The 13896-nt window shown below is 40.1% G+C and overlaps 1 protein-coding gene across 2 annotated transcripts in view; it reads right to left on the bottom strand.

The window, feature by feature from the left end:
- The window catches only part of MTX2 (metaxin 2), a 46090-nt gene extending 32491 nt beyond the window's left edge, over nt 1-13599 (bottom strand). The window contains exon 1 of one of the 2 annotated variants that reach the window (XM_034785733.1): nt 13442-13599. In XM_034785733.1, coding sequence (XP_034641624.1) covers nt 13442-13481 — 40 coding nt within the window. In that variant the 5' untranslated portion in view covers nt 13482-13599. The remainder of the gene's footprint in view (nt 1-13441) is intronic. The other variant, XM_034785734.1, reaches the window with a different exon arrangement.
- Nucleotides 13600-13896: the final 297 nt, after the last annotated feature.

Raw genomic sequence — 13896 nt, 5'->3', positions numbered from 1 at the left:
TTAGAGTGACTACTTAAAATTAGTCATAATCCCAAAATCCACTGCTCAGGGAGACTAGATCCCCTATTTTATGACAGCAAGGAAAAATCTTTAAAGAGATGCCATGTGTCTCCATAACAGGAGAGAGAGTATAGTATTTTTAATGTACAGCATGACTCCTGGCTTCTGTAGGTGAAGACATAATTTGTAGAATAATAGGCACTAATATTACACGCTGCTTCAGTTCTGTCATATTTCCAATCCATCAAGTTGATTAATGCTATAATAACTCTACACAAACTTATCATTTGTGCACTAATGAAGTCAAATCCAGTTTATCCTTCAGCAACTAGATTATTCTGGTCTCCAGATGTTAGTTCTCCAGCTAACTAAGGCCACCGTGGCAGTGATGGGGCAGAGGAAAAGCAAATGTGACATATACCCAATTTTGAAAGTTTTCTGCAGGAGATCAACTTCACAGTATCTCAGCAGCAGATCCAATAGAACAGACAACCATCTTCATCGCTATCTTACAGTATGAAATAATTGACTGGTTATATGCCTTATGGACTGCAAGTTATTGTTGAACCTCAGGAATATGGACATGACAGAGGAGCTAAAACTGACGGTTCAGCAGATGGAGCATTGCAGTGATCAAAGAAGCTGAACGGTAGTTAAACCTGGCATGTAAAAGCTATTTTAGTTTTGAAAAAGACTTAAATATAAAATTTTGTTATTGAAAACTTTACTAAATGCCATGTGAATTAGATTAACCACATCAGTTGTTTGCTCAACACTGGTGGGTTTGGAGAACAGCAGCATATAGAACTAACAGACACTGGCATGGTTCATGGTACCAAATTAAATTCTCTAGAAAAAAATCCTGAAAATTAAGTGTCATCATATGACCCAAGAAGCTTTAACTATCGAGGACAGTGGCTATATATTAAGTTGATTCCCAGCTCCTCTTCTGTCATATATTGTCCTAGCCATTCCTTGATATCATTTTTTCCTGATAGAAACAAGGTTCCATATAAATCAACGTGACATAAAAGTCTTGTCAAATTCTTTGTTGCTGGAAAAATATTGCATAAGGTGCACTTTTCAGATTTAGTAATGGAATATTTTACTCCTGAACCATTAAGGACTGGTTCAGCTATCCAATTTGCCTTTAGATTTAAAATGATCATTTCTAGTCACTTCTGATTTTTAGTTTAATAATACAGTTTATCTGTCTAGGCACTTATATGCCCTGTCCCATCATCATATCAGGAGCATCTCACAAGCACAAGACTCTCCTGTCAGATAGGGAAGTATTATCCCCATTGTATAGATAGGGAATTCAGGCACAAGAAATTGAAATCACCTCTGTGCAGAGAGCCCATGCACCCGCTCAGATCCCAAATAAGCTTTCAAAAAGAGTTGAAGTGGGGCTTCAGTGATATATAGGCCTTGTGGGGGCCCTCTGCACAAAAGTGAACTGCAGCTAAAGAGATCAGGTGAGGTGACTCAACCAAGTTCACACAAAATGCCTGGAAGAGTAGAAGACTGACTTCAAACACCCCAAGACCCAGTCCAGTGCCTCAGCCTCAAAAATTCCCCTTTCTAGACTATTCACTTTCAATGCAATTGTTTTAATTTTTGAAGTATCTCATGAGATTAGAGAAATAGACACTGGATTTCCAGTCCGGCAATCGTGAACGAGTGTGAAAATTTCCAGCAGAATGGTATTGACACAGAACGGGGAAGGGAACGGAAAAAATTCAGCCATGTTCCAAGCAGCATTAGCAGCAATTCTCTTCCATAAACTATTTACAATTATTCATTTCCTTTTATTACTTAAAAAAAAAAACGGACTCTTTAAGAAACTACAAGATATTAAATAGGCCTTTGAGAGTTTTAGTGAGGTATAGTATGTGCTAGGCCACTATTTTACAATTTTTCTTGTAAAATTCCATCATGTATAACTAATGTCAGATAGCATAGTATGTGGTGGTATGGCTTGCCTGTTGCTCAGCCACCCATTCAGCAAATTTACTTCCAAACTGTAGCATTTTTTTATATTATAGATAAATAAATAAATGTCTTAAACCCACTGGGAGACTTCGGGTAGGTCTATGCTTACCTCCGGGTCCAGCGGTAAGCAATCGATCTTCTGGGATCGATTTATCGCGTCTTGTCTAGACGTGATAAATAGATCCCGGAAGTGCTCGCTGTTGACGCCGGTACTCCTGCTCTGCGAAAGGAGTACGCGCAGTCGACAGGGGAGCCTGCCTGCCGCGTCTGGACCTGCGGTAAGTTCGAACTAAGGTACTTCGACTTCAGCTACGTTATTCACGTAGCTGAAGTTGCATATCTTAGTTCGAAGTGGGGGGTTAGTGTGGACCAGCCCTTCCAGATCCATCCTTTAAGCCCTTCACATCAGAGGAGATAGAAGTAGTAAGAAGAGAAGGTATTTTGTTACCGAATACATCCAACTTGAAAATTACTTGTTCCCTACTTCTAGTAACACCTCAGAACAACAAAATATAATTTAAAAACAATGTTTTTATTCAATATTTATGATAATGCCTACTTATACACTAGTTCAGCCCCTTCTACAATCAAGGTAAAGAATTAAGCAGAGCACCGTCCTCTGGCACATTTATTATTTGTTAAGTGATGATGCTATATAAACTCTGTGGCAAACAAAATGCAAATAAAGACAACCCCTGCCCCCAACGCCTACAAACTAACTCTGATAATTCCACTATGACACTAATTTACACTTGGTTTTCTTTCTTCTGCTTCTGTAAATAACAGTTATTTAATGGGCTACCAAACTATTTCATGTGATTCACTGCATGCAATTATGTAATTGAGGACAGAATCTAGATGGTCCATTCGCCCAGTATAGTTTTCTAAAATGCCAAGTAATGTTCATAGATCTCAAACGAAGGAAGGATGAGCACAGAAAAGAAATGTTCCTTCTCTGTGAAGTTGTTGCATTAATTAGTTTAATTTCTTTATTTTTACCATATTCTCATGGTATACGACAATATTTATTTTGCATAAAAAGGTAGGAAAAAGAAAAAGATCTGTATGTTAACATTAGGCATAAGAAGTTAGGTTCACATAATGGTAAAGCCTTGTCTTAAACTAACCAAGAGGCAGAATATTCTGAATTAAGACCAAAAATGTTGTCCTTAATTCACCTTGATGTTTAGATACTGCACCTGGTGAGATAAGTGAACTTATATACTATTCTCGAAGGTTTCTCAAGAGTATTTCATCACAACAATGCAAACACTAAAAAACAATGGAATTGTAAATTTGGGCAATAGCCACACCTCCCAATCTTAATCTCCAAGTATTAGCTCACAAACCTCTCCACATTCAACGACACTGACACCCAACAATAAAACAGACCATTTGTGATCTACTCAATTTCAGGCTGAGGTTGGTGCCACAGGAAAAAGCTGCTTTGCAGTCAGTATCTTCTACCTTTAGATATCCCAAAGAAAGCCCCATTGTCAGTCTCTTTCCTAGTTGAGATACAACAAAAGGAGCTAGATTACCAGTGTATTCTTCTTTCATAATGGAATAGCAAACATTTTAACTTTTGGGGGGTGCTAGTGGGTCTATTAAGTATAAATATGGAAATGCTGGTAATTGCTATATTTTTTAATCTGCCTTAAGATAAAAATGTAGGAACAAACCTTGATTAATGCAATGATATTGCAGTCAAATTGGAACCAAAACAGTTCAAAGACATCTCATCCATTAGTAGTGATCAATAAAGGAAGTATAACTAAGTTATGAATTAGCTGCCTGAACAACAGTCAATTCAACCCACCTACGTGAAGACTCAGATCAATTTTAAAAAGATACTCAAATCAATTTCATAAAATTGACCTAATGTTGTAGGCTAACAAGGGTCAAGAAAACCAGTTCATAGTGTCAGTAACTCCAAGGCTCTGCCAAAAATGAACACTAATTACTTTAAGGAAAAAATCTGTTATCCTAAGATTCATAGTTGTGCGAATACCCCCATTTGTTCTCAAATTGAAGTGCATGCATTAAATCATATACCAAGTATATGGGAGGGGAGAGAGAGCTCAGTGGTTTGAGCATTGGCCTGCTAAACCCAGGGTTGTGAGTTCAATCCTTGTGGGGGCCATTTAGGAATCTGGGGCAAAATCAGTACTTGGTCCTGCTAGTGAAGGCAGGGGGCTGGACTTGATGACCTTTCAAGGTCCCTTCCACTTCTAGGAGATGGGATATCTCCATTAATTATTATTATTAAATAATTACATTATTTGGTTAAATCCATCCCCATAACCCTTCCCCCCAAATAAGTTACAGTAGAACCTCAGAGTTATGAACACCAGAATTACAAACAGACCAGTCAACCAAACATGTCATTTGGAACCAGAATTATGCAATCAGGCAGCAGCAAAGACAAAAAAGGCAAATACAGTACAGTAGTGTGTTAAATGTAAACTACTAAATAATAAATGGAAAGTTTAAAAAAAAAGATCTGACAAAGTAAAGAAACTGTGTCTGTACTTCTTTCATTTAAATTAAGATGATTAAAAGCAGAATTTTCCCCCGCGTAGTAAAGTTTCAAAGCTGTATGAAGTCAATGTTCAGTTGTAAACTTTTGAAAGACCCACCATAAGGTTTTGTTCAGAGTTACCTCCATTCCCGAGGTGTTCGTAACACTGAGGTTCTACTGTACAATACAGATAGATCATGTATGTTCAGTGAATATTGATCAGCAACCTGGTCAAAGGAAAAACCCAATTTCAGCAGCAACTCTGGAATTCAGCTGCCAGCAACTTGTAGAAAAGTGTCACATGCAGAATCTCTAGCAGCCATTTGACGTGATGGAATTTGCTATTTTATCCTACAAAAAGACTGACTAAATAAGTATGACCTTTAGTTACCTTCTTTGAACTGAGTGTTCTAGCTGGCATTTACTGCAAGGGTATGGCATTGATCCTACAAAATGCTGAAAACTTTTGAGTAGAGTACCCTCATCTCTCTCATTGGGGGTAAAGTATAGGGGTCGACTGGAGAGCGATCTGCCGTCGATTTGGCCGGTCTTTACTAGACCAGCTAAATCAACTGCCGGTGGATCGATCTCAGAGCCTCAATACGGGCTGTGGTTGGACCTACCCTAAGGCTTCCAGGCCATGTGCTGGGCAGCTTGTGTTTGGAACAAAGGAAATACAAGCTGCATGGCAAAGACTATAAAGGGCAGCTCCATCTTCTCCATTTTGTCTTCAATCCTGCTTCTTACCTCTGGAGTAACTTTTCTACAGACTGAAGCTCTGAACAAAGGACTGGATGACCAATCCAGGCTGTGGATGTGTTCCAGAGGGGCTTTCAAGCCAGCAAACTCACCAATATTGCTAAGAACCTGATATATGGACTTTGATAATCTCTGTATACATTTGAATGCTTTATCATTTAACAACTCTCTTCTTGTTCTTTCTTTTTTCTTTATAATAAATCTTTAGTTTTAGGCACTAAAGGATTGGCTGGCAGCGGGGTATTTTGGGTAAGAACCAACCTAATATTGACCTGGCAACATGGCTGACCTTTGGGATCAGAAGATCATTTTGCATATGTGAGCAGAGTTTTTAAAATAACTTCTCACTATACTTCACGTAGGTGCTAATTGGGAGCCAGAGAACTGGAATGCAATAAAGGGGGCTGTGTGATTTCTGTTTTAGCTTCTTGATAACCAGTTTGGGGGATCAGAAGCACAGTTTGTGACTGGCTGGGGAGTTTAACTTCAGTTTTACCCACCAGTCTTGGGAGTATCGGCTCTCACTTTTGCAGCCTGCCTTGACTTTGGCATTTCCAGTGAGGGCTACCCCAGGGCACCCCGAGTCACAATACCTTCCTATACCACTCTAAATACAGCATCTTCCTGCCTTATGTGATCAGCCTTCAACTACTTTTAGGTACATCTACACTTGAACCGCTACAGTGGCACAGCAGCAGAGCTGCATCTATAGCACTTCAGTGTAGACACTCACTACAGCAATGGCTGGGGTTCTGTAGGCAATCCACCTTCCCGAGAGGCTGTAGCTAGGTCAACAAAAGAATTCTTCTATCAACCTATCGTGTACAAAGGTAGTTAGGTCGGCTTAATTATGTTGCTCAGGGGTGTGGATTTTCCATGCCCCTTAGTGACGTAACTGGCTCAACTTAACTTTTTAGCGTAGACCTGGCCTTAGACTTATGTCACCTGACCCATTTTGACTATGATTCAACAAAGTACTTAAGCATGTATGTAACTTTAACTATGTGAGTTGTCCCACTGAAATCATTGGGACTACTCAAATGCTTAAATATCAAGCTGAATTGGAACTTGGTCATCTATTAGCCAAGTTATTTACATTCACTGTACTTTAAACCTTTCCTCTTAAATCAGTGTCTTCAGCCTCCTGATAATTTTTTAAGGGGAGCAGGGGGCTCTTTTCTGAACACCCTCCAACTTGTCAATATATTTCTAGCAATAAGGTGCCCAGAAACAAATGCAATATTCTAGGTGCAGTAAAATCAGAGACTTTTGACAACCTCCCTACCTATGGACTCTAGACGGGATGCAGTTTGCCATACAATAGCTAGAAAGGTATTACTAGGTTTGACATATTAGCCTATCACCTCTTTCAGCATTTCTATCTATTAGGTTTCACCCTTCAATTCAATACCTGTGTTATGGACAATTTTCCCCCCAAATAAGGCTTACATTTTTCCCTCTACATTCTTTGCATTTTCATTTTGTTATTTTCTAATTTATCTGATCCATTTTGCACTATTTGTCTTGAGGGTTATATGCACCTTCTTCCAGTTCATAGTAGAATTAAACATGCAGATTAACACGCTATTTACACCCCCTCCTAATAATTAAAGATGTTAAATAAGACTGGACTTAAAGATCAAACCCCATAGAACCCCAATGGACACCTTCTCTTCCCTGCATTCCTCTGCTTCCTTCACCCCCAACACACACACTGCAACTTTGCACACTACTGTATCTTTCATTATAATTTTAAAAAGCCAGTCTAAGGAATGTGCCAACAGTGTAGTGGCATGTGGCACCTGTTCAGTGCCCAGAGCTTGGAATGGCAGCAGTAGAGTCCCAGTTCTCCCACATAAAGCCCTATTTGTTTTAGTTTTAAAAGAGAAAAGGAAAGGACAGGACAGGAAAGGAAAGGAAAAAGAAAATGGGAATTTCATGGGGAGGTGCATGTATGTATCCCAAGGGGCAGAAGGAGGAAACTGGGAGAGAGAGATGGGAAAAACTTGATGCCTTTCCAGAGCAATTATTGCACTCACTCTAAAAATACTTTGCACTACTGCTGACCTTTGTTGCAGTCTTTCAGTCAGTTTTCAATTCACAGGCCATTGTTCATATTCAAGCCATTTTAAAACTAAAACCTAATTTTGCAAGTAAGTTTTCGTAAGACCATATCAAATAAGAGAGTATAAAATGTTACTAACATCCAGATATATATCTACTGTGTTCCCCTTCATCTATTAATTTTATAATTTTATTTTTTAAAGTAATCAAGTTTGTCTGTCAAGAGACAAGAGAAGCTGTTACTTTAACAGAAAACATGAGACAGTAAATACCAATTAGAGAAAGATTGCTTAGTCTTAATGGATCCAGAAACAACTCAGGAAGCATTTTACGTTTATGAGCTGTAATTGTATTAGTCTTATTTCCTGGTTTAAGAAGTATCTCAAGTGAAATGCATACTGTATCAAAACAATGAAAATAAATTATTTCTGCTCTGACCTGGAAGAGATTTGACAGGCAATCGGCTCAAACATAGCTATAAAACATACGGAAACTACACTAGCCTAAGGTGGTGTTAGCATTACAAAAGATCTGTTTATTAAAAATAACATTTAACCTGACAGTGCCCCTTTAAAAGAGCTTGCATTGATGTTGACTACATCACAGACTGCTTAAAGCTAGTTTGAAGCAGGTACAACTACTTTTGCAATATACAAGCTTGAACTATTAACATGATATACACCCATATTTCTGTTATACAAAATGCCTTCTTAGTTGGTGTACTATTATTTAGACTTTGGACTTTCATGTGTCAGAACAATTTATGTGGCAAGTTATGTTCTCTATATACACCTCTTCCCCGATATAACGCTGTCCTCGGGAGCCAAAAAAAAATCTTACCGCGTTATAGGTGAAACCGCGTTATATCGAACTTGCTTTGATCCGCCAGAGCACGCAGCCTCACCCCCCCGGAGCGCTGCTTTACCATGTTATAGCCGAATTTGTGTTATATTGGGTTGCATTATATCGGGGTAGAGGTGTATTTGTTATGAGCAAAATCATGGTTCATCTTAATACATAAAAGATGCAGACAGACAATTCATTTTTACACACACCTTTATTGCACTGGGGTAAACTTTTGGGGAGTGTAAAATATATACAGGCAGAGGGAGCATGTTTTTCAAACTGTATTAGTTTCCCCCAGTACTACAATTAGACTAAGACTCTGGGTAGAGCACACCACCAATTAGCAATCACTGGTCTAGAACCAGTGCTTGGGAAAGGTTTTCTTTCCCCCTACTCTTTGTCCATCTTTGCAATAGTCTTTCTAGATGATTCAGCATCTGAGATCTCACAAAAACAGATGGAGTTAAGAGATTAATATTTTACACCATTTCAGAGCTGGGCTCCTAAAACTTTCCAATGCCGTAAGAATTCATTTACTATCCTGGTAGTTACTTTGTGTTTGATACAGGATTAGTCTGCATATGGTTTCTTTCATATCTATGGGAGAATATATTGTTGGATGTATTTCAGAGATAGGTTTGCATTACTATAATTTGATTACATATGCACTATCTGCCATGCATGAAACATTTATACTTACAGTTCATAAAGCTACAGAAAAATGTTATTTTTCTCTACATTACAGCATCAACATCTTGTGTATTCAAAAGAGAAAAGTGTAAGTGAATGGTTTTAGCATTACCCAGCCAATGTTACCATAAAAAGGTTCTTACTCCACATAAGTGATTTGATCATCATTTTATATTTAATCATTAGTGCATTAGAGCAGCAGACTATACTCAGCATGTTCAAATGGACACAACTCACACAGAGCCCTTAAGAAATTACCATTCACCAGACTGCTGAAATATTGCTGATATTCAAGCATGTGGGCAAGTGATTAAGTATGAGATGCTGTGCCCACTGTCTTGATGGGAAGGCATGAAGTATGGTAAAGCGGAGGATAGGCAGTAATTAAAAAAGTTGACATCCTCTGAAAAGTTATGACACATTCCTTGACAGAAAAAAATCCTCTGCTTCTAATACATTTCTTGAAAATAAACTTTGCTGGGCTGATTCTATTTAAGTGCACATGTGAAAAAGCCATGTTTTATGGCTGCTATATTGCTGGGGCAGTTAGAGTTAATTGGAATTGCCATGACAAAATGATTGGCTAATAATAGAGGGTCCTGTTCATGAAAACAATCAAATTTCATTTTTATTACTGATGTAAAGAATTCTCAGTCATGATTACATTTCCATGAATGCATAATAGGAAACCAGTACTCGTAAACGGAGACGTATGAAATAAGAACATTTTAAAGCAATCATAATTTTTAAATGGTCTTCTTTCTAATATAGCAATTTTTTCACCCTCAAAAACATACTCTTACATGTGGTGTGCACAACTGCTTGTCTTTGGCATAAAAATTAGAAACTATACTTCATCTCTTCAGATTACTCAGCACACAGTATGTGCTGGAGCATATACGACTATTTTTATATTGTTTTTTTAAAATTGCCTCTCCTAGAATACTATATTACTAAGGTAATACCCTGGGGCCCTGTTTATTGGGTAACTTCTTGGGAAAGCAAAGAAATGTAGTGGATATTGGCCAAGATACTGGATGAGTTAATCTCCAAAAATACTTATTTTGTTCATATTGGAAGATTTTCTGATTTCATTTATTTTCAGTCTATAACTGTATGGTATGTAATGTAGATCAGCTATGAAAACCAAAACTTTTTATGGTTGAAATGTCTATTATTTTAACACCAGATAAGTGCTTTGACACTGAGCATTTTCCGACAAAGCAGAGGTCAGGTTATAAGTTTGTTTTGTAGAATAAGGTTCAATAGACTGTAGACTGCAACTATTATTTGCACAGTAGTTGGGGTCACAATGAGTAGTCAAATATCAAATATACATAGAGAGGAAGAATAAAACAAAGAGAATTATTTGTATTCTCTATAGATAGGATAGCACAATGGTAGATAGCAAAAAGTAGCAGCAGTACACAACTACAGTTAGAATATGAGCCATACTTGATCTATATCCAATAGTTAAAACGAGGGGTGTTATGGGACTGGTTTATTCCGGAAGGATAGATTTGAGGCAGGTCTACAAGTAGGCAGGCAGCTCTGAGAGTGAGAATCCATTTTGGCTGTTACCATGGGGGTATAGACATTTCACTGGAAGTATATACATATTCCGTACAAGTGTAAGGATCTCTCTAGGATGCTTTGGTATATTGGGAGAGGGAAGAATTAAGGATGTTTGTGGACTTCTATATTACCATGTCCAGATTTTCCAACATTTGTACAGTTCCTTCCCTGAATTAAACCTTATTTATATATATTTTTTAAACTACAACATTTTAACCACATTTTCTGCAGAAGTAGTTGGAATGTCTATATATTATCTTCATGAAGTTTTGTGTTTGGGAATATTCTATTTTTAAATAAAGTACTTTAAAATAAAGTAACTTGATGAAAGACTATTTTGCTATAATCACAGGTGTAGTAGCTATATTTTACCATAGTAAAAATATACAACCACCAATATTTCATTCATTAAAACACAAAAACAATGTAAGTAATTGAATAAGTACACTGACAGAGTCCATAAATTGTCATTGCAACATTTGAATCTGTGCTGATAGAGACCATAGCCTCCTGGATCCTGAGGCAACTTGGCCAATGGACCTTAAACATCACTGGCACTGATGTATATTATTGGAGTCTGTGAACTCCACAGATCCTTGGGTTTAAGTTTTCAAATGTGACTAAGCAACTTAGCCATGTAACTTGTTTCAACAGGAGTGGTGTAGCTAAATATCCTGGTTAGCTTTTTTGTTTTTTTTGGTAATCAGAATTGGGGCAGGGGGAGGTTGGGTGTAGGCCTTTAACCTGAAGCAATTAGACACTCCACCTCATCGACTTCTGCATTAGAACTCATACTGGGTGAAGGGAGGATCTTACCCAGGAGACAAACACCACCTCATCCTCCTGCCCTGGAGTTCTCAGAGATTACGTGCTATGCCTTTGCAAATGTAAATGTAAATGAAAAAGCAAGTCACTAAAAATCTGTGAACTGGAAAAAAAGAAAGCTAGTTTTCAGTTGAGAGAATATTTAAGTTTTGAACTCCTTACGCTAAACTATTTGAATGGAATACACTTTTTCTCCAGGCAAACAAAATAAAAGCAACCTTTTCTTCTAGGAGCTCAGATGACCTATACCCCTTGAATTTTATGACAAGGTCTTCAATTTATGCAGCAGAGCTGTAATGAATCCTGTCACTTTTAATAGATTACAAAATTGTTTGCTAAGCCTCCCAGCTTCAAAATGGGAGGTGGGGGGGGGGGACAAAAAACAAAAACAACCGAACAAAAAAGCTTGAAGCACTATCTTAAGAGGCAACTGTTATTTTGGGGCTGCTAGGCTGCTCCTCCCCTGACTCTTTGGCTCTGTTTAACAGCCGAGCGCTATGGGCTTTGGGCAGCCCCCATGCCTCCAGACCCTGCGCCGCCGAAGCCCGGGAGGGGAAGTGCCCGGCCGGCGGCTGGGGTCCGGAGGCAAGGGGGCTGCCTGAAGCCCATAGCGCTTGGGCAGCTCGGCTCTTAAACAGAGCCGAAGAGTCAGGGGAGGAGCAGAGCAGCCGCGGGAGGGGAAGTGCCCGGCCGGCATTTTCCCGGACATGTTCGGCTTTTTGGCAATTCCCCCCGGACGGGGGTTTGATTGCCGAAAAGCCGGACATGTCCGGGAAAAACCGGACGTATGGTAACCCTATCTTAGTAATGTCTCTTTGAAAAACTGCCAACTGTCTTCAATTGTTTTTCCCCTTAGACTTACGTCCCATGGGATCTGTAAGATTTCAGGTCTCCCACCCCAAAAAAGTTGTCTCCCCACTTAAAACTTGGGGGGGGGGGAAGAGGTACTAGAAGTTAGCTAAATACTGAAAACTATCTTAATTGTAGACACTGGACCACCAAAATGATTACAATCACGCAAATAGCTTAATACTCAGTAATAATGAGAAAGGAAACGAGAAAGTACATGACAAATCTTTTTTTTTTAAATCAGACACAAATTTGGTTCACTTCTTAACACAGTCCAAAAAACCCTCCAAATCAGATGCTTATTGCAGGGCTCATCTTTCTTCCTTATATTTGAAAATGGAAAAAAGACTGTAACTGAAGGGATGAGAAATCATTGCAGGGGAAGGGGAATTCGTGGTGAGTTGTGTATAATTGCTGCAGTTAATGTCACGGGCAACTACAACGAATGGATAGGCACCATTTTAGCATTTCTAGAAATCAAAATAAAACTATTTTCTAGGGTACAGAAAATGGAACGTGAACTTGATATTTTGGTAACAGGGGTCAAATTGTATGTATCTTTAGAAAATGAAGAGGAAAAAGAAGAAAGAGAAGAAAGTTGGCCTCTAAAGAGATGGCCAACTCCCACACGATAATGCACCTATTATAACATTAGGCCCCTTATAAAATGCAAATAAACTTCTGATGGAGGAAAATGGCCTTGCAAGTTTAAAAAAAAAAAAAAAAAAAACATAAAACCACTTTTTGGGGTGGCAGGGCAACCAAGCCACACTAAGATATTCAAATAATATGTGGTATGTGCTCATCATTGTAATCCACCACTGTAGGATACACATGTTGTTGACATCAGGCTATTAAACACTCTTGAGGTTTGCCTGACAACATTTCCAAAGCATAACATGTACAGTGGGACACCACACAATGCCACGTGGTATAGTTACTGCAATAAATAATCCAGCTCTTTAAACACCATAGCAAAACTACCCCAGACAGCATCATCAATAACATGGTCACCATGCAGTTAACTTTTACTGACACTGCTTACAAGAGGTGCCAATTCTCTACAAGAGCCTGACACCAGGATGGCTGGGTCCTCTCTAGGCTATGGGGACCTGTGCAGGGCCCACTGGCTTTTGCACCCTGCTTCCTCCCCCCCGCTAGTCCCATGCCCCCCTCTGAACCCCGCCTGCTTCCTGCCACCTCCAGCCCCCACCCCACGCACCTATCCCCCTCTACCACCCCGGATAGTCCAACTCTCTCCTACTCCCCCACCCCATCCACCACGCCGCCCTCTCCTGCCCGTGCCCGCCCCATTACCTGCTATTTGAGTCACAAACGCTTCCGCCACCAGAGACATGATCCCCCCCGGGCCACCCGCGCCCCGCAGGTCCCGGCCGAGCCAGGAGGCACCAATGGCAGCCCCGCAAGGTTAAGGGCACGCACAGGAACTGGGAGCCGGCCTGGCAGCGCCGGGGCAAGTGCATCCGGGGCCCGCTCCGCCTCCCGGGCCCGCCCCTCCCGCAGCTCTCTCCGCGGAGCGGCGGAGGCCGCGCTGGGCCCGGACCCCATCCCCCGCCGCTCCGAGCAGGGCAGGCCCTGCAGCCTTCATGCGGGGTCCCCGGGGGGAGAGACCCCCCTCCCTCGGTGGCACCGATGCAGCTCCATGAGCATGATCCTGGCGGCAGCCAACACCTGTCCTACGCTGGGGATCAAACCCCCACCCACTGCACAGGCCCGTGCTGGGCAGAGGCTCCCACGGACTGGGGATCAAC

The sequence above is a fragment of the Trachemys scripta genome, chromosome 11 (genome assembly GCF_013100865.1).
Source record: "Trachemys scripta elegans isolate TJP31775 chromosome 11, CAS_Tse_1.0, whole genome shotgun sequence".
Lineage (NCBI taxonomy): Eukaryota > Metazoa > Chordata > Testudines > Emydidae > Trachemys > Trachemys scripta.
The sequence above is the reverse complement of the archived record's forward strand: the minus strand, read 5'-3'. Positions and strand labels throughout refer to the sequence as shown.